General features: G+C 36.2%; 2 protein-coding genes across 3 annotated transcripts in view; one reads left to right on the forward strand and one right to left on the reverse strand.

The window, feature by feature from the left end:
• The window catches only part of Acj6 (abnormal chemosensory protein 6), a 42,908-nt gene extending 26,445 nt beyond the window's left edge, over positions 1 to 16,463 (reverse strand). For both annotated transcript variants that reach the window (XM_083089196.1, XM_083089195.1), the window contains exon 1: positions 15,559 to 16,463. In XM_083089196.1, coding sequence (XP_082945322.1) covers positions 15,559 to 15,720 — 162 coding nt within the window. In that variant the 5' untranslated portion in view covers positions 15,721 to 16,463. The remainder of the gene's footprint in view (positions 1 to 15,558) is intronic.
• LOC145965536 (beta-galactosidase) overlaps positions 1 to 24,668 on the forward strand; it is a 115,420-nt gene that overhangs the window by 60,667 nt on the left and 30,085 nt on the right. The window contains exon 3 of the mRNA XM_083089186.1: positions 8,009 to 8,094. The gene's annotated coding sequence lies outside the window, so the exon portion shown is untranslated. The remainder of the gene's footprint in view (positions 1 to 8,008; positions 8,095 to 24,668) is intronic.

A 24,668-nucleotide genomic window follows, 5' to 3' on the forward strand; every position in this document is an offset into this window, starting at 1 on the left:
ATACATAATGTCGTATATTGCTACTGAATTATCGCTATAACTTAATTGCTAAAACTTATTATCGTGAAACAGTGCGATTTAAACTTTCCTTCGGGCAGACGAAGCCTGAGTGGTTAATCTGTTATGACAAATCAAATCCGTTACGCGCCGAGCATCAGGGAACGGACAGCGAAAGGGTGCGAGACGGAATACTGTGACACGTTAATTTACCACCCCTATAATTGGAACAGTAGTAATGCACTTAAGGAAGGATGAGAGCAAATAACGCGTAGCAGGTCGGTCACGTGCAGGTCGCACGTGGGGGCACGTGTCACCGGCAACTCGATGGCGCGGCTATCTCTCTGTTAAACTTCACAAAAACGATTGTAATACAGCGATTCAAATGGCATCATGGAATATACGTTTCCCTTGCCGATGCCAGTCTCAGGATCACGAAGATCCTCGCGATGCCTTCGCTATTCGCGCCGATCAATTCATTGTAATTTTTCGAAAGAAAATTTTATTTCCGATAATCTTGAATAATTTTGAAATGCACGGTACTTTGAAAAAGTCTAATAATTCAACGGTTAAATAAACTTATCGAGCTTGAATCGGCAACTTTTTATCTCGATTTCCAAACGTAAATTCCGAAGCGCAAAAGATGACGCGCTCCGAGATCCGGAGGATTTAGGGCTTTTAGTACGTCTAGTTGGTAATCCAGCCCTGGTCCTTACGACTTACCGTCAGGACCATATCCTTCCTGCCTGCGCCGGGCTCATGGGCATATCCCCATTGGGGAGATGAGCGCATTAAGAAAATTGAAACGTCGATTTGTCCTCGAAACTCGGCCTGACGATAATTTTATTAAGACCGCCATTTCTCCGAGGGAGAGAGACCGAGCCGCCACGCCGGCGAGGGTCACCGCGTTGCAAGATATCTCGCGGTCGATTTCAGTTATCCGCCGATGATGCTAATTTAAGCCGACGCGGTATATCCCGTCGTTTCTCTAACCTGAACATCCCTCTCTAACTCAAAATCTTTTTCTTTTTACGATATCACCGAGAGATGCGAGAGCATAAGTCTATTAGATTTCTAAACGTTCTCATTTGATACTTTCTACGATCCTGTCACTATGGGTTTTACTTAAACTGAGAGAGTTACAGAAATTTTGGTGTAATAAAAAATCGAGATTTTTATCACATAAACTTTTTAAAATTTAAACTGTTATTTGTAGTCTGGATACAAAAATACTGGAAAATAAATGTAAGAATGCAAGGATGAAAATTTACGAATTAAATTCTATAAATAATTGCAAATTCTATAAACAATAGTTTAAACATTTAAAACTCAAGAAACACTTTAATACTTGAGAAGTATAATAATATTATTACATTGCATCTACAAATACATAATTTTTCAGCAAGACAAAAATATCGAAATTATATGAAGATAACGATAAAATTAAATAAGGATAATCGAATCTTTGCGTGTCTGACGTATTAGAGAGATTACAAAAAAGAGGAATTTTTCAAATACGAAACAATCGGCAGTAAACAGCGATGTGTGGCGCGGGTTATCCTGTTTATAGAATGACACATATTCGTCGTGGGTGTTTGCTCTACCCACGCACCATGCGCTCTTATCCACATGTTGTGCTCGAGCAGGTGCACGATCGTGCCCCTTCACCCCAACGCACTCGTCCCTCTCTGTCAAGATACAATCGTGGCGTAAACATATGGTCATAATAATAGACTCTTGATTTTGACAAGGGGTGCTCTCTATAAGTGCCCCGTGATTGTTTCTCGAGCGTAAACGCAAAACTTGTATACAACTGGTCATAGACATTTGGTCTAGCGAGCAAAAAAAGATTTCGCGTATATAATCAGCTAAAAAAATGTAGCTTATTAAAAACTTTTATTTTTCAATGTTAATTTATAACAATGAGAACGCGAAAATTAAAACAATCTCATTCTATCGCGCGAGTTAATTATTTTTTAGAGTCTACAAAAGTGGAAAAATATGCTTTTAAACAAGTAGTAATATATAAAGTTGATAAAAAAAATAATAGAACAATAATTGATAGAAAAAACTTCAAATAAAACATAAATATTGAAATAAAAACTTGATGAAAACGCAAGTAATAGAAAAAACTGGTCAATAAAAATCTGTCAAATTGGAAATCTGTGATTGTATGCATTGTATGGTTAAAATGAGATAATTTTCGCAATACGTATCGATTGTGTGAAACAGCTATCAAACTTTCTCATGTATGACCCTGCTAACGATTCGTTTCATTTTAATGAACCAATAATTGTTTCTCACAATGGTATTGCGTTTTCGGTTATTCACTAGCTAGCAATCATTACTTTCGGCGAGAAGCAAATTGTACGAAATAACGTGGCGCAGAATGTGGAAAATTACTTGTCACGAATTTAGCAGCTATCATATACATCGATTAATTAGGTAATTACAATTATGAATGATACGGTAATATAACATGCCAAACATTTTGCGAATGTGAAAAGGATTGACTCTGTTAAATTTTCAGTGACTTTACGAAAAAAATGTTAGGCGGCAATTTCCGTGTTCTACATTAAAATAAATTAATTATATCTTTTTCGTAAAAGCTCGTTCGTTATTTTCTTCAATTTATTCTCTCTCAATAATATCGATAAAGTCCCATCAGCGAAATCGAATTTAATGTTTAGAATCAATTGTAGTGATCGAGGTCGTTGGGTAAATGGGAAACAATAACACAATGTATAATTTTGCAATGATACAAAATTAATAATTACTGTATGCAGTCATTAAAACTATGTACTGGCTATTCTCTCTCTCGATTGTAATAGTTTGACAACTTCTAGCGCCTGTCGACAAAGAGTTATTCGTGCTTAATTTTATATCGCGAAATAGCTGCGTTCAAGTATCCTGCTATAAAAGAGAGAAAAATCAGATTCTAGTATATATGTATTGTGTTATATATAGTTTCTCTGCACACATACACATACACGTTCGCTCATACACATACACCGATATATATACATACAAACAAGTTTATTTCGTTTGTGAAAATGCGAGCGGATCAACGAATGGTGATTCAACGAATAATATGAGGCAGGCAATGCACGAATCGGCTGCCAAAGCCGCTCCGGTTAGTTTGTTATTCAGGGAACGTCTTCGATTGCATGCTGCAAGACAGATCGATTGAATGTCCTCTTCAAAAATTGATTGTACGTTTTATATGATGTGCCGAGGCAATAGAGGTAACTTCGCATAGGGCATAAACTATACTACTCCGACGACGATATATCAGATCCGGGTGAAATGATACAATGAACGCTCAGTCATTACTCCCGAAAGGAGCAGGAGGAAGGAAAAAGAGATTGTCTTCAAAGAAGGCAGTATGCTTTTTGTTTAACTCTCATCAGGATAGAAACGAAAGTCGAAAGAATATTTTCATGCCGTTCGTTATGATTAATTCAGGTCAGTTGCGATTCCAAATTCGATACAATAGCGTTTAATTCTTGCTATTTTTCGATATTTTCACAATCGAAATGATAATCTAATAAATTCCTTTTACAATTTCTCTGGAGAAAAAAGCAAAGTTACAATAATAGCTTTTCCTCATTCTATCGCTGAATTTATCGTAACGTTATAATTTTAATATATCGAGATTTTCGTAGATGTTTCTACTCTAAAATAAACGTGTATCGGGAACACGTGCGAACGCGGCTATAAAAGATAAGCAATTCTGCGGTGTGTGCGTTTGAAACACGGCGCGGCGGTGTACGTGACTGAATTCTTAAACGGACGAATTGCGAAGTTCGGATAGAGTTGAGATGGGGAATGGGGTCCGTGTTTGTACCGCGCCGTTACGCGATCATCTCACCCACGGATCGAACGGCATCCGGTTCACGTACATGTCCCATCCCTTAAACCATGTACGACACGACACACGCGGGTCACACGTGCAATGTTCCTTGGATCAGGACACTGTCCCCGACACCGTTTTACAGCGTGTTAAGCGCAGTCGAGACAGTGCACGCGTTCGTTCGTTTACAACAATATCCGCTATAAATATCCAGATAAATTATACGGATGTTGAATTTTTTATACGTCGTATCGAATATTCGAGCGAAAAAAATATGTAAATTAATGTACGACTTTTGAATTTTAAAATTCTCGATTCTCTCTTCGGAAGGACTTAGCGCGCGCTCATCGCGCGTTCATCTTTAGAGATCTAATCGCGACGAGGGGACCAGGACTACCCCGGGTAAATTTAGTACTCGTTAAGTTTCGCCCCTTCGGTATATTGTGTTTGTATTATAGATACACGCGCGCGTCTACGCACATATACAAAGCCACGTTTAATGACGAAAGAAAGAGACGAAAGAGAAAGAGAGAGAGAGAAAGAGAGGGAGAAAGCTCGCAGGAAGGAAGGAAGGAAGGAAGGGTATGTGGAAGGGAGGAGAAACCCACGGAGGGTGCCCCGATAAGTATTATTGTAATTATACACTTAGGTTTATTTCCTGCGAACGCGCACTCATAGGGGTTGATGGCATTATATACCACGGCACCCTAATAAAAATAATAAGAGCGTTAAACCGCGGAGAAAGAGAAAGAGAGAGAGAATGGTATGAGAATAATGTTCACCTTTCTGTGCGGCCAACCGCGGAATCCTCATAATGCGTGTTGTACAAATTGTACAGTTCTTATTTATAGAGAAAAACAAATACATCTACTGTTAATATCTTGTCAATATTAGATAGATTCTTACCTAATTTTTCGCGAAAAAAATAAAGACGGTAATCAATTCTTCTTTAAAAGAGATTGACACATTGCTTAAAAAATTCATGGATGACATTTGCATCTGTAATCTTCGATAATCGAAAATGCCGTGGAAAGTAATTTATATCTTTTCTAATAATATTGTACATGTGTATACTTTTATCGTGAAAATTAAATTAAATTTAATTATCCTCCTATAACACACACATTAAAAAATCTTTCTTACAATTAGTCACTTAAGTATTTTTATTAAGACAAATTTCCAGCTGTTAAAAAATCGAGATGCGATCAAAGCAATAAGTATTATATTGTATCACGTTTGTGAGTCGCGCGACGTAATCTTCATAAAGTAGGGAATGCGATAAAAACCGATGCAGCAGAGAACTTTGAGAGACAAGGCGGAAGTGTCGTTTGTCTATCTAACCATCCATGTTTCTCACTGATATATAGAGAGCAAGAAGACCCTCGTGATGTCCAGAACTCGTGGTTTACGCGCCCGTACACATGTGCAGGTTTATTTATAGATGGAAGGCAAGGTCTCTACATAGATTTACATGTGTCAAAGCTTGGCGTGGCGTAAGAACACATCGCAGATCCTCTTCAAGCTGCATTGCGAGGTTTTGTGCAACACCAGGTTTGGCGAACATAGGGAGAACTTGGAAATGAAACTGCGTCCCGCTAAGGTGCGCATATTGTCTTGTTTGAAGCGGCAAATAGTATATAATGATTTGATCATTTTTGATTATAATATATTAAAATAAGAAAAATAATTAAAATGCAAATCTTTGTGATAATTTGATATCAATTCGAGATTAAAAATATCTTTAGAAATATGATTAAAACAAATGATTTAAAAAACTATTGATAACTATCAATAATTTTTAGAATAGATATTTTTAAAAACAGATTTTATTCATATTTATTTTTTTCTTTTAAGAAGAAAGAGAGATAAGATTTGTTAGATAAAAATTATTTTATAATTAATTGACGATTTTCTTAATAGTCTCATTTAATTTGTACTAATGACACAAAGGAATAAGAAAATTAAAGTTTGGCCAGGTGCGATTGTAAAAAACAATTATAAAAATACGTTAAAATAGAAATTTGCAAACATACTCTTTCCAAGAAATAAATTTGAGCTAGCTTCCTTTTATCTTCCTTTAGCTTTTCTGCGAAAATCGCACTTTCGAAAAGTGTCTCGTCCATAGTGGCCCGCCATAATTTTCAATTGCGCAAATTAACATTTTCGTTCTGCGCGTCTCCGTGAAGCACAATAAATAAGGGGGCCAAGTGAGTAGTAAATATAAATCAGGAGTGATTGGATGTAACCGGGGGTGTTATGTGTCCCTAGTGTCCCGTGTGTGGGATCGTCCGCGGGTCTTCTACGGCCAAGAGAGATGGAGAGAGAAAGATACACGTATCCGGCAAACGTAGGTGAAACGATCGTGAAACGATGAACTATCTTCGTATAGCGATGGGTCTAAGCTGTTATTTCATATCTTTTTTCGAACAATTTTAATACATACTCAATCAATCATTTACTATAAAAATCTGCAAGAAGTCTAGACAAACGTTTTAGTAATGAAAATAATCCATCGATTGAACCAATAATTCTTCGGATATTAAATAATCATTTTCTAGTCTGGATTGAATATTAAGTTATACTATACTTTAGTCAGAATTGATTTAGTTTATCAATTATTAGAAAGATCATTATTCAAAATTAGAAACTAATTATTAATCTTTATCTTACAAAAGACGAACTTTCTGCAACTTATATTAAAACTAGAAAAATCTTCACACACACACACACACACACACATAAATTGTTTCAATCACTGGTTGATCGTATCATTTGCTGTGAATGCTGAACAAATTCTAGAAAATAATTTTTATTATAAGTATTACATATATATTTTTTAAATTAAATTGGTTTTTTTGTTTAAAATCGCTATATGTATGTAATAGACAATCGCGTGTTACTTTAATCTTCGAGCAATTTACCATCAGATCAATTTATCAATTTATCAATTTATTATCAGATTTATATTTTCGTACAGTTTCACGACGATTGATATCCGCGAATGCATCGACTCCATCGCTACTCTTATCCACCTACTTTACCTTTACTATTACAGACGACGTACTCGCTCGGCGTCGACGTGTCTCGATACTTCGAAGTATTCCGTAAAAGTACGAGCAATGCACTTCAGCAGAGTCGTTTCTCACGCTGCCGCTCCCTATCATTTTAATTTCTTCCCTATTTATATCCGTCACTAAGAATTTAACCCTTTATTATCTAAAATAAACCTTTATTATCCAAGAACTGAGCGCTGCTGGAATTCATAACGAGGCTAATATATTTCGATTTTATTCTAGCGAAATGATTAAATTATTTAGAAAAAAACTGTATAAAAAATAAGTAGAATTTTACTAGCTTTTTTTTTACTTTGAATAAGTTTTCACTCAATTGAGTTTTCTTTATGAAAATGTAATTAAATTATATCTTTTTTGTAACTTTTTAATATTCAGTACAAAATATTGCATGTATTTAAATAACTGCGTCTTGAATTAAAAATTTCTGTTTAAGCAAAGTTTAAAAGTATTTTATTATATTTATTTTTGTCTCTATAGCTATATATAATTTGCGAAAATATACTTTTATTTTCAAGTGTGTATAATAGAGGGAAATATATCACACTACTAACATCTCAACACTTTCGCTCGGGGAAAAATATAAACCAAAGTTTGGCGATCTATTTTAAAATAGCCCTGCATATTAACGATCCGTCCGTTTATATCTGTCCTTATATCAAGCGAGTCAGTTTGGTTTTTCGATAGGCCGTCGTATGACACGAATATTCCAGCCGCGCGAATATATCGAGTAATCTCTTTCGAACGCACACGCGCTTCGCTTTTTTTTCCTCCTCGCCCCGTACACAGGTGTGTGCTCGTGGAGAGACACAGGTGTAGGCCGGATATCGATTATGTAATCTTGCGGCCGTGTGCGGGGAGCCGTGGCACGTATACGCCGTAATGCACGGACGGAGAGCGTCCCTTCACCCCCGGATAGAGGTTGGCAGAGGAGAACGGGGAGAAGGGAAACGGCCACCCCCGCGCGCATAAAATAGTTCAAGCCCGCCCCGTGAAGCACTTGTGACGTTAATTGTCGCCTTACTACCGTCGCGTCGCGCACGAACAATCTCTTGTCACGACGCTACATACATATGTCGTTTTTCAGATTTTGATGAGAGCGACGACGGTGTGGCGCGATCGTGTGGCTCGTTATTAGCTATCAAGATTTCTTCAGGAAAGTCGCCGATATGGGTGAGTATCACAAGCGATATGCGATTTGTAAAAAGATATTAAACTCTTCGTCATCTCGACTAGTTCATGTTCATGGAACACGCGTCAAATGAGATGTGGAATATTTCATAAATGCTCGCTTTCAATGATTTCATTTTGATATTTTTTCTGAAGGAAAGTATGGAGGAAAACTGTATGTGTAAAAAGTTAAATTTTATCGAAAAGGAACAATATGATATTATAAATTGCACTGATATTAGAATCTTGAAGATATCAAGTTAATGCGTTGATTAAAGACATAAATTTGGAGACTCAAAGACACACATATACATAATTTGAAATTAAATTCTCGAAGCTGACATTTCTTAGTATTAATAAAAGATGCAGCATAAGATTAAAATTGAAAGTTAAGTCACTACTATCCGACAATCTTACGATGCGTAGATATGCTGTTCTCCGGCAGGAAAAGAGCTTTTACTTTCAACGGTTAATGAGTAATGACACGCGCGCCGAATATAGAGGACTAATCGATAATCGCTACTAGCCGTGGCTCTTTGCGCGATATTTATCGCTCGTTTTTACCGTACAATTCTTAGGAGAAATTGGTTACAGTTTTTGGTTTGATTATGCAAAACACATATCTCTTTAACATTTTCACTTAAAATAAAATATAAAACTCTTTCTCTATATAAATAGTTAAGAAAGTATAATAGTTAAATAATAACACATAAGAAATAATGAATGTATTTTAATTATTTTATTTTCTTCGTAAAAAATATTAAATATATTATAAGATTAAATATATTAGTCCCAATAGTTTTAATAATTTAAAATATTTAACTTTTTGGATATTTTAATATATATAATTTTTTTATGCGAATGTAGAAAACATTTCTTTGTAGAAAATTATTCTTCTACAACTTTTATATTCTTGATAGTGTTATATTACTAGTTGTTAAGCATCTAATTATTACAATAAATTATTATAATATCGAGATTGATAAATAATAAACAAAGTTATGATACCGATGTATCTATTTATTCGACAGTGATTTTCTAGATAGATAACAATACCGATATTAATAATGACATAACGTCGCTATTATTAATTTTGAATATTAATATTTCCTATATTTTTTAAATAATATTATTAATATAGTAGAATATTATTTTAAACAATAACATTATGCACATGTATAATATTATACATGTAATTGTTCGTGAAAGGAAGGAAAAAGAGAAGGAATAAAAAATATAGCCAATGATAGGTTAGGTGGAGAAAGAATCTTGCATTTTTTAATTTATTGTTAATATCAATTAAATGAGGTTTTAGTTTTCTTCTCTGATAAAGTAATTTTATTTAATTTTAATTTTATATTATCTTAAACTATAGTTAACTAGTTCATTTCAGTTTCACCAAGTTAATAGTCAACCTGTATTGCTCTTTAAAGTTAGTACGAACATGTTACATCTGATCAGCATGAAATTTTATCGATAGAATCTAAATTAAAAAACTAAAAGAACTTAATATATATTGAAATGAGAAATTACATTTGAATATAAGAGACGATAAATATAAACAATTAATCATACAGCGAAGTCTTCAAAAATAGCTTCTGCAGGGAGGAATAAAATGTGAAATAAAATAAAATCTTCTCGAACGTTTTGTTACCTTTTTACGTACACACACGCACGCAAGTACACATACATACAATGCTAAGAAAAATTGGGTCGTTACACAAAACGAACATCGCTCATTTGCCATCCGCGACATGGTCGGATAATGAATAATTCGTATGCAGCATCCGAATGTTTGATATCAAAGCATTCGACTGCACTGCGGCAAGAGACGAAAATTAAAAGATTAATGACGTGTAAAAAAAACGAGTCGCTGCGTTTTATTAAGCCGCGTCGTTAATATGCCACCCGGCTATAAAAAGGTCGTCGAAACCAGAAAACGTGCAAAGTAAACGTCCAACGAAGCGTGAATAATTACCATCAAGCCGATGAATACGTAATGCGGTCCTGTATTAATTATCATAGATAATTAACACCGTAGGTGAAAGCCACGCCTGATGCTCATAGACAATTAATAGCGATAGACAATTAACGATCGACCTTCGTCGATACCTTCTTTTGAGTCACGAGTGCTCGCGCTTGCGCGACATCGAAATAAATGCCCCCGAATAAGTACACCCGAATATGATCAGTAATCACCCATCGATCGACAATACTGTCTCGTTGAACACGCGAATCGCTTCTGCATAGGCTAGCGATATTTGCAGACAAATATCGCGATTTCCTTCCTTTAAATTGATTTTATAATATATCAATCGTTTATATAGAGCATCTTATTACGTTGAGTTACATGAATTTTTGCAACTTCATATTTCCTTCCGAAATTCATGTTTTGCATCGATGTCCAAGTACGATGATAGTATAATTGTGAAGTGATACGTTTGCATTTTTTCTAAACACGCATATTCTAATTTTTCATCGATTCTAAATGAATATGAGCGTTGTGATGAGAATTATATAAGAATACTCCGTAAAATATATTTTATATATATTTTTGAAATCGATAAATTAAGTAACCGACGATTTTCTAATACATGTTATTTAAAAACGCAAATTATTATTAATAGCATCGGCATTTTCCTCTTTCGTCGTTCGGCTAAATGTAGCGATGAAGACACGCGCCCTAAAAATGTTCCATCTGTGGGTGTTTCCGGCTCGGAATTACATTTGGCATTAATCGTATGTAGAATCCGTAGAATCGTATGTAGAATCCGGAGAAAAAAAGGCGATAAAGCATTAGAATGAGAGCGGGAAGGGAGAGCGAGGGAAGGAGGAGGAGGAGGAAGAGGAAGGGAAAAGGACACGGGATGACACGGTATAAAAGTACGTCTCTCGCGCGCGCGTTATCGGGAGAGAACTAAAGAGAAAAATCAAAGGAGAAGAGAGGGGCCGATTACATCGGATTCGCGTTACCGGGCGTAACAGTACGGCTGTAATCTCATCTAGGCACTCAGCTCGTAGCGACGGTTTTTATCCTATTACGTCACATGAATAAACTAAAGACTGCGGAGCCCGCGCGCGCGATGTGTAGCCCGGGGAGAACGCATCGCGCCGTCGGGGTGGGACTCGCTTCGGATCGTTCGATATGGTTTGGTTTCCGACCTCACGATAGTCGGAATAGTCTGCCGAGGGATCGGAAAAGCGAAGGACAAGACAAGTGAGGGAGGGAGACGAGACGCAGGAACATACAGAGAAAAACGCTGGCTCAACCGTGATTGATTCTGTTTAGATACCTGCTACTTTTATGAGCTTTATGATTACCGTAAAATGCGACGAATAGAATCGAACGAGATTAAATCCTTGTGTGTTTCGAGTTCTTCTTTCTTTTCTTCATTTAATTATCGTCGTGAGAAAATAGCCAACGCTAGTTCATCGCGTGATTGAACCCACATTAATTTTCTATGCATCTACCAATTTTTTAAGTTCAAATTATGTGAAATTTGTATGCAAAGTTTTATAGAAATATTATTAGGATTTTGCATAATTCTTGAGAATAATAATTTCAAGACTGATTAAAATTCAACTGTCAAAATTCTTACATCTTGCAACGTTGAAGATTTGAAAATTGTGATATTTCTATAAAACTGTACATGCATAGAAAGAGCTGATAAGCGTTAATAAAGTTTGCAACGCACAAGTAACAGGTCACTAAGAATTTGCAATCAAAGAGACAACGAATAATATTGAAATAAATCTGATTCTAAGTTGGAATAAATCTCGTAAAGTATTTACTTGCAGCTTCATTTTTATATAAGCTTTGCTTCTTCCACGATTGTGCGGATTATTAAAAACGTGACGAATGGCTTTCACGTTTCTATCCTGTTAAATTCATGAAGACTAACAGCGTAAGGTAAAGTTGGCCGCGTATTCACAACTGAGTGAGTAAAGTTGTGGGGTCGTAAGGCATTAAAATAATCGATATTCGCTCAGATCTTAGACTTTACCCGATTTAATCGGCATCATTATAATATCAATTTTTTCACATCTTTCAGATATATATAATATATTCTTATAGAGAAAGATTGAGAGAAAGAGAGAGAGAAACTTTTTCTCGCACTCGTGTGTTCAATCTGCGCTTTTTAACTTGTTAGATTTCGGAGCAGCACAACTATCACATATGTTACATATATTATATACGTAATATATTCGCTTAACGATGTTTCGTTTGACCTTAATAGAAAAACGGCGCTCGATACGATAGCGATAACAATATTCTAAATGCGGCGTTTCGTTGAACGGTGGAATATGATTTAAATGAAACCTTGAGACGTTTAATTTTAAACCGCATTGCGAATCGAAAGTTATTTTTATTGAGCTCTTCACGCCGGACAAATTCTATCGCCATGGATATTTCCTCGACCAATTTCACTTTTGCATCGACCGTTTCTGCGACAGCTCGATAATGCAATTTACTGCGATCAGATCGCCACGATTGATTGTCATGCTCACAATTGTATTTGGTATAAATAATAGTTTAAATTCAATTATGACATTTAGTTCTTCGATTAGTCAAATTCGAGACACTCATCGGAAAAGAATTGACATAATTTTCTGATAAGTTCATCTCAGTATCAGAAATCAAAATTACATAGATAAATGTTCGTTTTATAGTCGTCGTTGAAAAACTATTCGCATATGTAATATCATTAGTTGAAAAACTATTCGCATATGTAATATCATTAGTCTTCTTTTTAATTTAATCTTAATTTATCTTAATTTATTATAATTAATGATATATCGAATCAATTATCATTATATTACATTATCTTCATAAATATATATTTATTTCTATAAAATTGTATTTATTTTTGAAAATTCTCTGGATAACTTATTAATACAAACATCGCATTATTATTTTTTTTAGCAGTATAAATACCTTAAAACATATACTTTATTTTTATTAAGCCCTTTGATGAAAAAATCTAATTGTATTAATTTAATCGAAATATTTATTTATATATATGATTTTTTAATTAAATTTTCATTTTCAATCCAACGATTTTTAAATAATCAAATGCTGAATTATCATTTTTAGGCAGATATATGTTAATATTTTATGATAAAAATAAAATATAAAATATATATTTAATAAAAACATTATTCTCTTTAATAGTCTAATTTCCCTTTAATAGTCACATTTCACATAAGATATGTAAAATGTTATATTTTTGTCAGTCAATAATACAGATGATTTTTTTTCATTCGAAATGGTTGAATAAATTGCTTGGATTGATCTCTTTTATATTTTGTATGAAATAGGAACTTTTATTGTGGCTATTTTTATGGTTTTGTATTATACATCGTTGCATTTGTTTTAACAACATCAATGATATGATAAAGCTACAGCAAATTATTAAAGAAAGTAATAGTAACTTTGAAATGGGCGTAATCACTTTCTCTTATTTCTACAAATCTATATTTACGAAGATGTATAAAAATTTTCTAACTGTTGAATGTTTACGATAACAATATTATAATATATTAAGAATGAAATACAGCTATAATTCATATGTACTTTTACATATTTTACAATAAACATTAATATTATATGATAGGATTTTTTTAACAAATGTTTTAAGACACGATATGTAATTTTTAACGAATTTATTTCGTCGAATTTATTTCGTCGCTTCTAAATTTAAAATATGTATAAAATTAATAAAAGTGATATATCTTTAGGAACATTTATTTTTCGTCAACTAAATGCAATGTAACAATTCTGAAAAAACGATTCCGGACTTCTTGAAAAAAGTGATGATTTATAAATATAAACGTAACTTGGAAGAAATATTGATCTTTTCATGAATAAAGAAACATGGGTTCATACATGTATTCTTGATATTTCTCACATACTCGCACACAGTTATATTTATAGATATATTCGCTTTAAAATTGGGTGTCTACATGTCGCCTGTAAGTACGAGAAATATGAGCATGCCGACGCGGTCAAGTGTCGGGCAATGAAAACGAATGAAGAGAAACTTCAACGACATCCCTTGCCACCTTACGTCGCTCCTTAAAAAGTTCCACGGTGTCGTATTCTTGCGTTTATCCGACCCGCCATTTCAATCGTATTTTAAACGATCGCAAAGATACAAAATTGTCCATTTCCTATGCAATAATGCACGCAATATTGCATAAGGCAAATAATAATCACGAGTAAATAGAAATGTATCGCGTAGATAATATTTTGAGCTAATTAAAATTAAAACGTACATTACTATATTCTAACAAAATGTCACATACAGAAGGATTTTCCGATTTGATAATACAAAATTAATTAAAATATATGATAATACAAAATTAATTAAAATTCATTATAACTTTTTATTAAATTAATGAATAATTTCCTTTGAAATTTTCCTTTAAATTTTTGATAAAAAGTTTTAAATATGTCTTTTTTTTATTTTATTTTATATTAGTTGACTTTTAGTATAATATATTTTTTAAAAATATATCTTTAAAAAAATATAAATTGAATCACATCTCTTCAATTAAAATATTAAGATTAAATATTATTATACGTTTGCTTGTAGAATAATTTAGTAGTAGCAGACTTCTTATATTGTTCGTCCAAGAACTTAAAGTTATCAAATAAACTATTATGTCTACCAATAAGATTAAGCTAGAATCTTTTTGCTAACAAATTTTGTTGCAATATCGTCAAAATTAATTTTGGCGCAACTAATTGATAACGCATTTTTTCTCAAATAAAATCTTGATTTGATTAATCATTTTGTTTTTTAAAACAAAAGATATAATTCATGAATTAAATTAGCTAACAATAAGTTTCATAATTAGTTGTTTCTATCTTGAAATATTAAACATTAGATATTAAAATGAGCATAAAAGATGTTATGCAATTATTGAGCAACTTAAAATTGAAAGCTTAAAGAAAAATATTCAATATATAAAACTAAATAAATAAATAAATTTATTTATTTATTTTTATATTGTTTATTATTTTATTTATTACTTATATTATTCAGAGTTCTACAATACGATAATTATATTATATTACTACACATTTAGATGTTTTCGAATATTTTATTTTAACATCAGTTAAATAATCTATGCAAAATTCAACCGTTCAAAATAAATTAAAAATTTATATACTTAACGAGATGCATTTATTTATTTTTTTAAGTCTACGAAGAATTTTTTAAACAAGTGTAAATTACGATTTATATAAAGAGAAAAAATCATATTCTAGCATTGGACACCTATTATAATTCACTCATTATTTCGCAGTTTTAAGTCGGGCGAGCTCTCGCAATCTGAGATAGATTGCGAAAAGTGTGTCGCAAAATATTTTTACGACCGAACTCGAAACTCGAAACTCTATCGAGCGGGATATCGAGGCGGTGCGATTCGACGAAATTGTAGGAAACCGGTAATTTCACTCACCGTAGGGTTCGGCATACATCGTCTCGGTGGCGGCGGCATCGGATCCGGCGCGGCGCGATAAGGCGGCGGCGAGTATCTCCCCGAGGGAAAGCATCCCGGGGCGGTGATGGGTGCCCCGTGGAGTCCCTTGCTTCCCATCATCTTGTCCGGCGAGTACATCATCTTGCGTGCCGCCTTAGCCTACCCTAGGCCTCTTCCGCGTTTTCCGGCCTCCTCCTGGCTTCCGGAATCGGGCGGCACTCTCAGACGAGACGTAGGTGATACCGGCAGCGACGGCTGCGCCTCTCGGTTCCAAGATGCATTCGCATCTGTGTTACCTTGATGTCGAAGTAATTCAAAGTACGTTCACGTTCACCGAGCCGAGCGGAGCCGACACCACGTCCAGTATTGCACAAGAGAATCCAGGCACTCACCTAGTCGAGATCTATCAGTATATAAGCGTGGATGCGACGGACCCCAGAGACCCGCGGTCCCGCATCTCGATCGTCAGTTTGAACGTCGCTTCCACGCGTAACCACAGTCAACGAAAATCGCGCGCACCCCGTCGTGTCGACGATAACTGATAATCACGATCTCTCCGAGCACTTTTTTTTTCTCTTTTCTTTCTGCAAAAAAATTGTAAAATCGATCCCACGCTCTACTTCGGATTCACTTCACTTCGGGTTTCACCAGGGTGTCCCGTTAAGGTTGGAGGCTCGAGAAAACGAAACGATCCACCGAGCGACGAAGTCACCAGATTCTTCGTGTCCCGCGAAGCACTCGGGGATTAACTCGGTGCGACACTGGCTTTCGGAGGGAAAAAGGGAAGAGAGAGAGAGAGGTATACCGGCTCACACTGTCATACACAGGGGGTTGAAGTACGCGCGGGGGTACAGTACGCGGACTCTTGTCCCGAAGCTCTGCACTTTTTGGCGCTGACTGGCCGGCGAGGAGCGCCTCGCGGATGAACTCTTCCAGGGGGATGGCAGGAGTGCTGCTGTCCGTCCGGGGGTGCAGGTGGGGGATGCAGCGGGGAGGATCGGCGGTCCTGACGCGATGCGGCGCAGCGTGGCGCTTGCCCACACGACGGGACGGTTCGCTCCTCGTTTTCGCGAGGGGGTGAATTCGTCGCGGCGGGGGTGAGTTAGCCAGCGGAACGGAGAGTCCCGGTGAACGGGGGCGGAGCCACGCGCGGTTACGCTTGCGCCCCTAATCTCATGCACGTCGGCCATCTTTGCCGTTGCTTTCAGGGGTTGCTCGCATGGGTGTCGCTAACCGCGACCACCCGTTTGTCCATCCTTCCCCGTGTGCGTATGCTTGTGTCGGCGTGTGTGTGTATGTGTGTGTATGCGCGTGTACATCTCGACATCCCTTCACCCTTCCACGTCTACGTTTTGCCCGCCGCCGCCACTCGCGCTCGATCCTCTTTACACCCTCTCTCTATATTTCTAGTTGAGCCAGGTCTATCCTTCTCCCTCCCTCCCTCTCTCTATCTTTTACATCTTGCCTGTCTTCCCGCCCGTACATCTCTGTAACCTCTTCCGGCGCGTCTTTCTCCTCCATGGCGAATATCAGCTCTATTTTACTCGTGCTCTCGGTCATACGCAAACGTCATAAGTCGCGTTATCGTTATATCTCGACGATGTATAAATATCTGCGCGTGCCTATTGTAATCTTTATCGTCGGGATAATAAATCCCTTCTTTCTCTCTCTCTCTCTCTCTCTTTTTTTCTCTTTGTTGCATTTCCTTCGCATTCACTACGTACGTATTACTACGCATATTTTAGAGTATGCGCGCTTTTTTGATTCTCATCTCGCTCGATCTACTTCTCCACCGCACGCTGCACATCTTTCCACATCGGAAAATTGTCATTCAGAGCGAAATTTATCTCCGCGTAGGTCTCCCCGTCGCACGTGTCGGTGGAAAAACGGATGACGCTCCTTTTTTTCATCTCATGCATGGTGCATCGCACTTTCGTTGACCCAAGCAAAACACGCTGTCACAATGATCTTGTCATTGATGTATTAATAAAATAAAATTTCTCTCTTGTCTTTCGTCCGATTTCTTCCGATAAACTTTATACTTTTCTTTCTAACAAGACGCGCTCAAATCTGACGTTATTGTCACCTCAAAATGGACAATAGGCGAGCTTATTTCGCTCCAATCATAAAAATCGCGTAATATAAAGTCTAGTCTAAGTTCTCATGGCGAAATTTTGACGGATGAAACAACTGAAATCCATTAAGCCGTGTTGTTATAACATTTACATTGTTAAAAAATAAAAAAAATTGATCGGAATTCTTTATAGGCGTAGCGCGCGCAGGCACATATTCATTTCCTACGTTAAATGTTCACGAGGGCGTGCCGATTGCAGAAATTGCACATCGCGAAATTTATTTTAAATGTTCATCACGAGAGAGAAACTTTGAAATACAACTAAAAAATTCATTAATCCGTATTAATATAATATATTTATATATTGTTTTATCAAATTAATTAAAATATTCTTAATATGCCAATGGCAAGTGCAATGACACATGTCCAATTCTCACGTTAAACGCTTATCTGTCCGCGCAATTCCACATAATATAACATCGGATGCAATTTTCATTTGAAATATATAAATTTTAAAACTCAGGCAGAGAGTTATGCGCACATACGTTTATAACGCCGATTACCGGGCTGTAAATATGGATTAATGTTTTTTGAACTTTATTTGAATTAAATTTATTCATCTCATTTTATAATTTATTTTATAAGTATAGAATTCGTTTTAGCAAATGTGAAAATTATGGGCGCTTGATAAATTTTTATCTAATATTAAAAATATATAAATATAAATAAAAGATTGCCGTTGAAACTTTTAATTTTATGCTACATTCGCATGATGATAAAGTGGGACTAAAGAAATACGCGCGACGACGTATAAGGTATGAATTATGTTAAAAATAGGTATCTCTTTTCATATGCAATTGGCATTATAATTATATACTTCGTTCAATTCGTTCCGTCCCTTGAAATACTCAAGTCACGCAAAAGCATTACGCTATCATTAAAACAGCCTTGAAGCACATGTTGTAGTCAAAACTGTAATTAAAGAGACAAAAGGGTAAAGTAAGTAAAAACGCGTCATTTGTTTTGTGTTATATTTCAACATTTTTAATCTTGTTTCTCAACAATTAAACATATTTATTTTTCAATTAATAAAAGATAATGAAACCAACAATTGTGTACGACTTATAGGTACAATTTCTACTCTATCTAGAAAAAAGATACACAATCTAAATAAAAAGTAAATGGCGCTTAATTAATTGCATATTTCACGATGATATTAATTGAGTTATTAAATCGCTAGACAAGATTTCTAAACATTTGTCTCGATATTAACGCAACTATTTTAACGACCACGTACACGGAAATTTGAGCAAGCAAATCTTCGCAGTAAGTGCAGACTTGTGTGAGCTGTTTTATAGTAAATTTTTAACGTACCGTGGACCCTCCGTAACCCAGGACCCCTCTGTTAGTCCCGCAAGGCTTCGGGATTTCGGTCGATCGAATAAACGAATAAAGCTGTTTCCTATATATGATTCTCCGAGATGCCAATGAAATTGACCCGTACACAAAGATTGACCCTTTTCTTGTGTATACATAATATATTAATCTCGCAGTTTATATATATACATATATTTATGTACATATGTAAAATCTCTCCGATTATTGGAAGTCGTAACGCACTTTTTTACTATCTTTTTATTAACACCTTGATCGCAATTTCGATCAATTTAAACTGCGGTAAACAGTTTATTCCATCGATAAGTCTTGGGGTCTCGATCATTTTACCCCTTGTAGTTCGCGCACATTCATCCCTTACATTGGCATCGCGAAACGGAAGCGGATGCATGAGAAACACCGGACGAGGAGATAACGCTTCGAGAAACGAGCTCCGGTGTAGGAAAAAAAGAGAAGGAAAAAAAAGAAGAAAAATAGGAAGGATAGAACGGGGTCGGTAAGAGATGGAACGGACCGTTGGAACACGGTGGATGCGGATGAGAGAATCGCGGATAGACGGGGGAGGAGGGACCGGGGGTGTAGGGCGGAGGGACACACTGCGAGTTTGGCGGCAGTCGTTTTCCGAGGGATGTTGGGCGGAAGGTTCCCGCGGGGCCTGTGTTATCGCCTCGGCAGGATGACCAGCCCGCGTTATCAAATATTAAACCTACTTGCACCGGCAGCCTATCCTCGACAAGATATCCAAACCTTCCCTGCCCGTTCCTCCCCCGCGCGACCAACCGACCCCTGCTCTAACCGACCTACCTACCTACCCACGTATACCGCATCGCCGTACACACCGGCTACCATCAAAACCTACGCCTAGCCCACTACATCTCTATCTCTCCGCTTGCCGCCCGCGCTTACGTTGTTTGTTCGTATAACGTCGGGATATTCGTGGCCGGGTCGGCGCGGCGCACAATTCGCCACCGCGCGCGGCCATTTCGTACTCGAGATAGCTCGAGAAGAATTGTTTTCTGACGATATTAAGGAGATATCCTCCGCGAGAAGGAGAAAGAGCCGAGAGCTTGCGAGGCTTATCGATACGTTGCCCAAGTACGTGACTAATTCCGGAGTAAAAAAATCGGAGGAACATTGAGATTGCCTGATTCTTGTAAATTCTAATGCCTGCTAAAAATTTATTTATTTCCATTAGAAAAAAGAGAGCTAATCGGAGCTTGGAAGTGGATGCATGTGAATAAATCTATCGAAATTGATGTAAAACTATACCAATGTTTCGATTTTTTCAAACCATTTTCCTGGATTTTATTATTTGTTAAAAGTATTATATCCTATCATATATTTATTAAAAATATTATCCTATCATTTTTAACAGTCTATAATGCTGCAAGAAATTATAACTTCTATTGCCACATATATGTACTATTATACATATATACATATACATATATAAATTATATATATAATTTATTGCAATTTTAATTTTGTAGATTACTAAAAATGTTGGGAAGGTAACAAATATATACAAATATATACTAATCCATGCAGGCCATGTTATAAAAGAGTAATTACGAAAAAATGTTGCTATTCTAATTATGCATAAAAATACAGAAATGGCGCGCTCTATACAACGTCGTGTCCGCTTGATAGTTACAGTTTTGCACAACATCTCGTCATATATTTTTGCCAAGCGTAATAACAGCTTTATTAATATTTCGTACGTGTAATTACGTTTTATACCGAGGGTTAAAGTGGACTTTTTAATAACTACATTTTTATCAGAATGCGACGTATTCTGTTTCATGAATGTATTTTGCTAAACTTAAAAGGTTCACGATTAGACAGATGCAATAATGAGTTTTGTAATAAATCTTTAGAAATTTATTATTTATGTATTGATGTAATAAACCTGACACTTGCAAATGCAAATTATCAAATTATAAAAATGCAACTATGAATGCAAATTATTAAATTTGATAATTTCAGTTAAATAACATTAATCAAAGGAAAGAATTATTTCTATAAAATAACAGAAAAATTTTTATATTTATTATCTCCATCTTTGATAAATATTTTTCAATATATCTTACTACATAAGATATTTTATCTCTATTTTTTTCAAAATCACAAGTGACAAAATATTTTGTAAAACAGAATATGTGATAAGTTATTATATAGAAATTATACATAAAGAATCGAATGCAATAAGTTCATGCTGTTTTACTCAATTAAGTATAAAATTTTAAAAGAAAGCAATTTTTTAACAAGGATATAAATATAAATTAACAGTGAGTCAATATCTAGTAATTATCTCTCTTAGAGCATTTATCTGAAGTAAAATCAGTATTAAAATTTAGTTAAGCTTCCAACTTATCGCACATTCCCTCGATTGCAAATTGCATCTTGCATTTATTGCGGAATAAAACCAATTTTATTTCATGCATTAATTGCATAATTATTTTCGCTAATAAAAGATTAGCAACTGGACATATAGTTACATAGTGCAGAAACTTCAAGACTCTGTTTTCCTAGTTGCAATTTCCCTAAAAATATATTTTAGTTATAAAAAAATAATTGTCGAATTTAATGACAATCAAGTCGAAATTTTCCAAGTTGTTAAATTTCGGATATATATTTACGATATAGATAAATGATAAAAAAAGATGCCTCAACTGGAGCAATTAATTACGTATTTTATAATCCTGTTCAATTAAGATGGTTATTAAATATCTTCTTGTAAATAAGAAGAAAGTGTGCCGATTGCCATCTAGTAGTATAGCATAGAACTAGGCAGCCAAATATAATATCCTACACGTGTTCAATAATCTTACCGTGATTCTCAGTCTTTCTCATTTGAAAATATTGTCAGTAGGTCATCGATTTCAATCACTTCTCGGCCAATTCGTCCCTAGATAGCTTATCAATATTTTCGCAATTTCGACGTTTTCAATAATTCTAAAAATGACATTTCGAAAATTTCTTTCAAAATTATTAAGTATTATAATATAATTATATATGTGTATATGTGTTGTAGCATATTTTAAAGCACGCTTCATTTTCCGACGTAAAGATGCACTTTTCAATTTATAAGTTTTTCATACCGTGCATCTCATAACATAAAAATTTATTTGTATTGCAAGCAATATTAATGATACCTTAGTCACGTTCTGCAAAAATCATTGGCGATCGAGAAATGGTGAGAATTATATAAATGTAATAAATTACATTAATGTGTCGAAGGATAGAAAATTATTAAGTCAATTCAGAATCGGGGATCCCTCAATCGTCGATTTTGCCGAAGCATTTCCACACGGTGTCCGTTCGAGAGACCCCGTACAATATTAAAAACTTTACAAATTACCGCAGCTGAGATCCACAGGGTGGTTAAATCCACCACCCTAGATCGTAGATTACAGCAATTGTGGCGGAGAGATAGGAACGCGAAAGAGTGCGCGGCGGCGAGGGTGGAAATACGGAGGAAGAGTCTGAGCGGGGGGCGAGGAGGCTGTGTGTTCGAAACACGAAAAGAATCCACCGGGAGGAAACGCGCGGATCTTACTATCCCTCTCTCCTTCTCTCTCTCTCTCTCTCTCTCTCTCTCTCTCTCTCTCTCTCTCTCCCTTGCTCTTATACAGGGCGTCCAAATACACGACGGGAGAAAACATAGGGCCACGTTTCGCCATACAATACACACGTACGTGCACGCGCGACGTTACGCGTGTGTAGCACGTTCTCCGGTCTCGGGCTACGGCCGTGCCGCTTTCACGCACACACCAATACACACACGTGCACGCATACAGGCACGCGGGCCACTCACACGTGCACGGGCGCGGGCCACACCGACGCATAGATTGCATACTTATGTCGGCACTGTGCACATAAAGTTAGGGGGGGTGCGCGCTCTCCTTCGCTGCCGCACAAGAATAAGAAACACGGTAGCATACATAAACAAGAAGGTTGGGGATGCAGCAATTTAAAACGTACCCCGGAATTCCTCCCAGCGGAGTCGTAGAGCCGCCCTCCGTATTACGAATTCCTCCCCTCCTCCCTCCCCCCTCGCCCTTCGCCCTCCCTCCCTCCCTTTCTGTCGGTGTCCTCCTGCATCTTACTGGGAATTTCGGTCGTATAAAGTGGTACTATGGGCGCGCGAGAAGCCGTGTATTAGCGGATATATCTGTCCGACGATCGTATACCTACCACGAGTTCCGCCCTCCGTCTATCGTGGATTTCGATGACGTGTAATCGGTCGTACGCGGGGGGGACGTTCCCTCCCTCGCGCGGATATGGATGCCCGCGAATGTGGGTGATTCCTGAGTAAATTTAGCCCTCCCCGGTATAAGAATATCGCGATGCGTGGCGAAGTTTCGTGGCCATTTTCACTCCCTTGCAAATTGGATCTCCGACATTCCTTCGCTCACCCTTACGTCATTCTCGTCACAAATAGAAGAACTATTTTTTTTAATGTAAAAACAGTTTTCACACACAGAAAATAATTTTCGAGAAAAATCTGGATTTTTATTAATAAATTAATACAATATTTCATAATCTGCAAGTCTCTCTATAGATGACATTTAGTTTCGAATAAAGTTTCTCGTACGTTTGGCTCTTTGTCCGCGCGTTTATACATTTTTCATTTCCATAAATCATGGAACGAATACGAGAAATTAACGGGTAAATGTTCGGACAGCAGCATCTTGCTTCCGGCGAATATTTCGACGCCTTCTTTAACTGAGCGACAAACATATATTTGTATAACTGGTTCACACGAGGAAGCTGTACGTTTGTAATTCGAAGCTGGGTATAATGTTATTTAACACAGAATCGTAAGGAATGCGCATATCTCTTCGTGAAATTTTTACGCGAGACTTTATAAATATTCATAAATGACGCACAAAGTAGCGCCTGCGCCATACACATGGGACTGAACATTTCGCAGGATAGCGTTCGCACGGTACGTGGAATGCAACAGTACTGAAAAAACGAGAACGAAAAATACAATATCTCATAGTGATATTACTCTTATTATACGTGAAACGTGAAACTTTTAGACAACTCCGATTAAACAATCTTTAAAAAGTTGCTTCAATTTTTTTTATTACACGAACAACTACGTGACAGTCAGTTTTATTTCTCTGTAAATAAAAATGAAATTTATCTCCCAGGACAAAAATAAACCATAATATAGATCTTTAAATAGCAGAAAAAAATATAATTAAATATTTGTAAAAAATTGATATATAATAAAAAAAAGTATTGAAACACCGAAACGTAAGAATTCACGTTTTGCCTACGATTTATTAGACCTTACGATGAAGCAATATTTCGCAGAGAGTAAGGAAGAATTTAAGGCATTTAAATTTACAAATCGCACAACGGATATTCCATTGTAAATTTCCTCGTGTGACACATTTCCGAGGATATTTATATAATCTGTCGCGCAGAGGGGGTGAGGTCTTAATCATACTCGCGCTCGCGAAACTTAATTTGAACAATGCCTGAACCGTCCTTTCATAAGTATTACCCATTATGGAGATCAGCGCCGGTATCAGCGCGTATAAGTCAAATAACGTTAACAATGGGGAGAATTTCAAGTTACTTGAGCTTCGTGAATCGAGCGATT

Source organism: Camponotus vicinus, unplaced genomic scaffold (assembly GCF_025532165.1).
Source record: "Camponotus vicinus isolate PSW18456_S1 unplaced genomic scaffold, iyCamVici1.0 SCAF_14, whole genome shotgun sequence".
NCBI lineage: Eukaryota > Metazoa > Arthropoda > Insecta > Hymenoptera > Formicidae > Camponotus > Camponotus vicinus.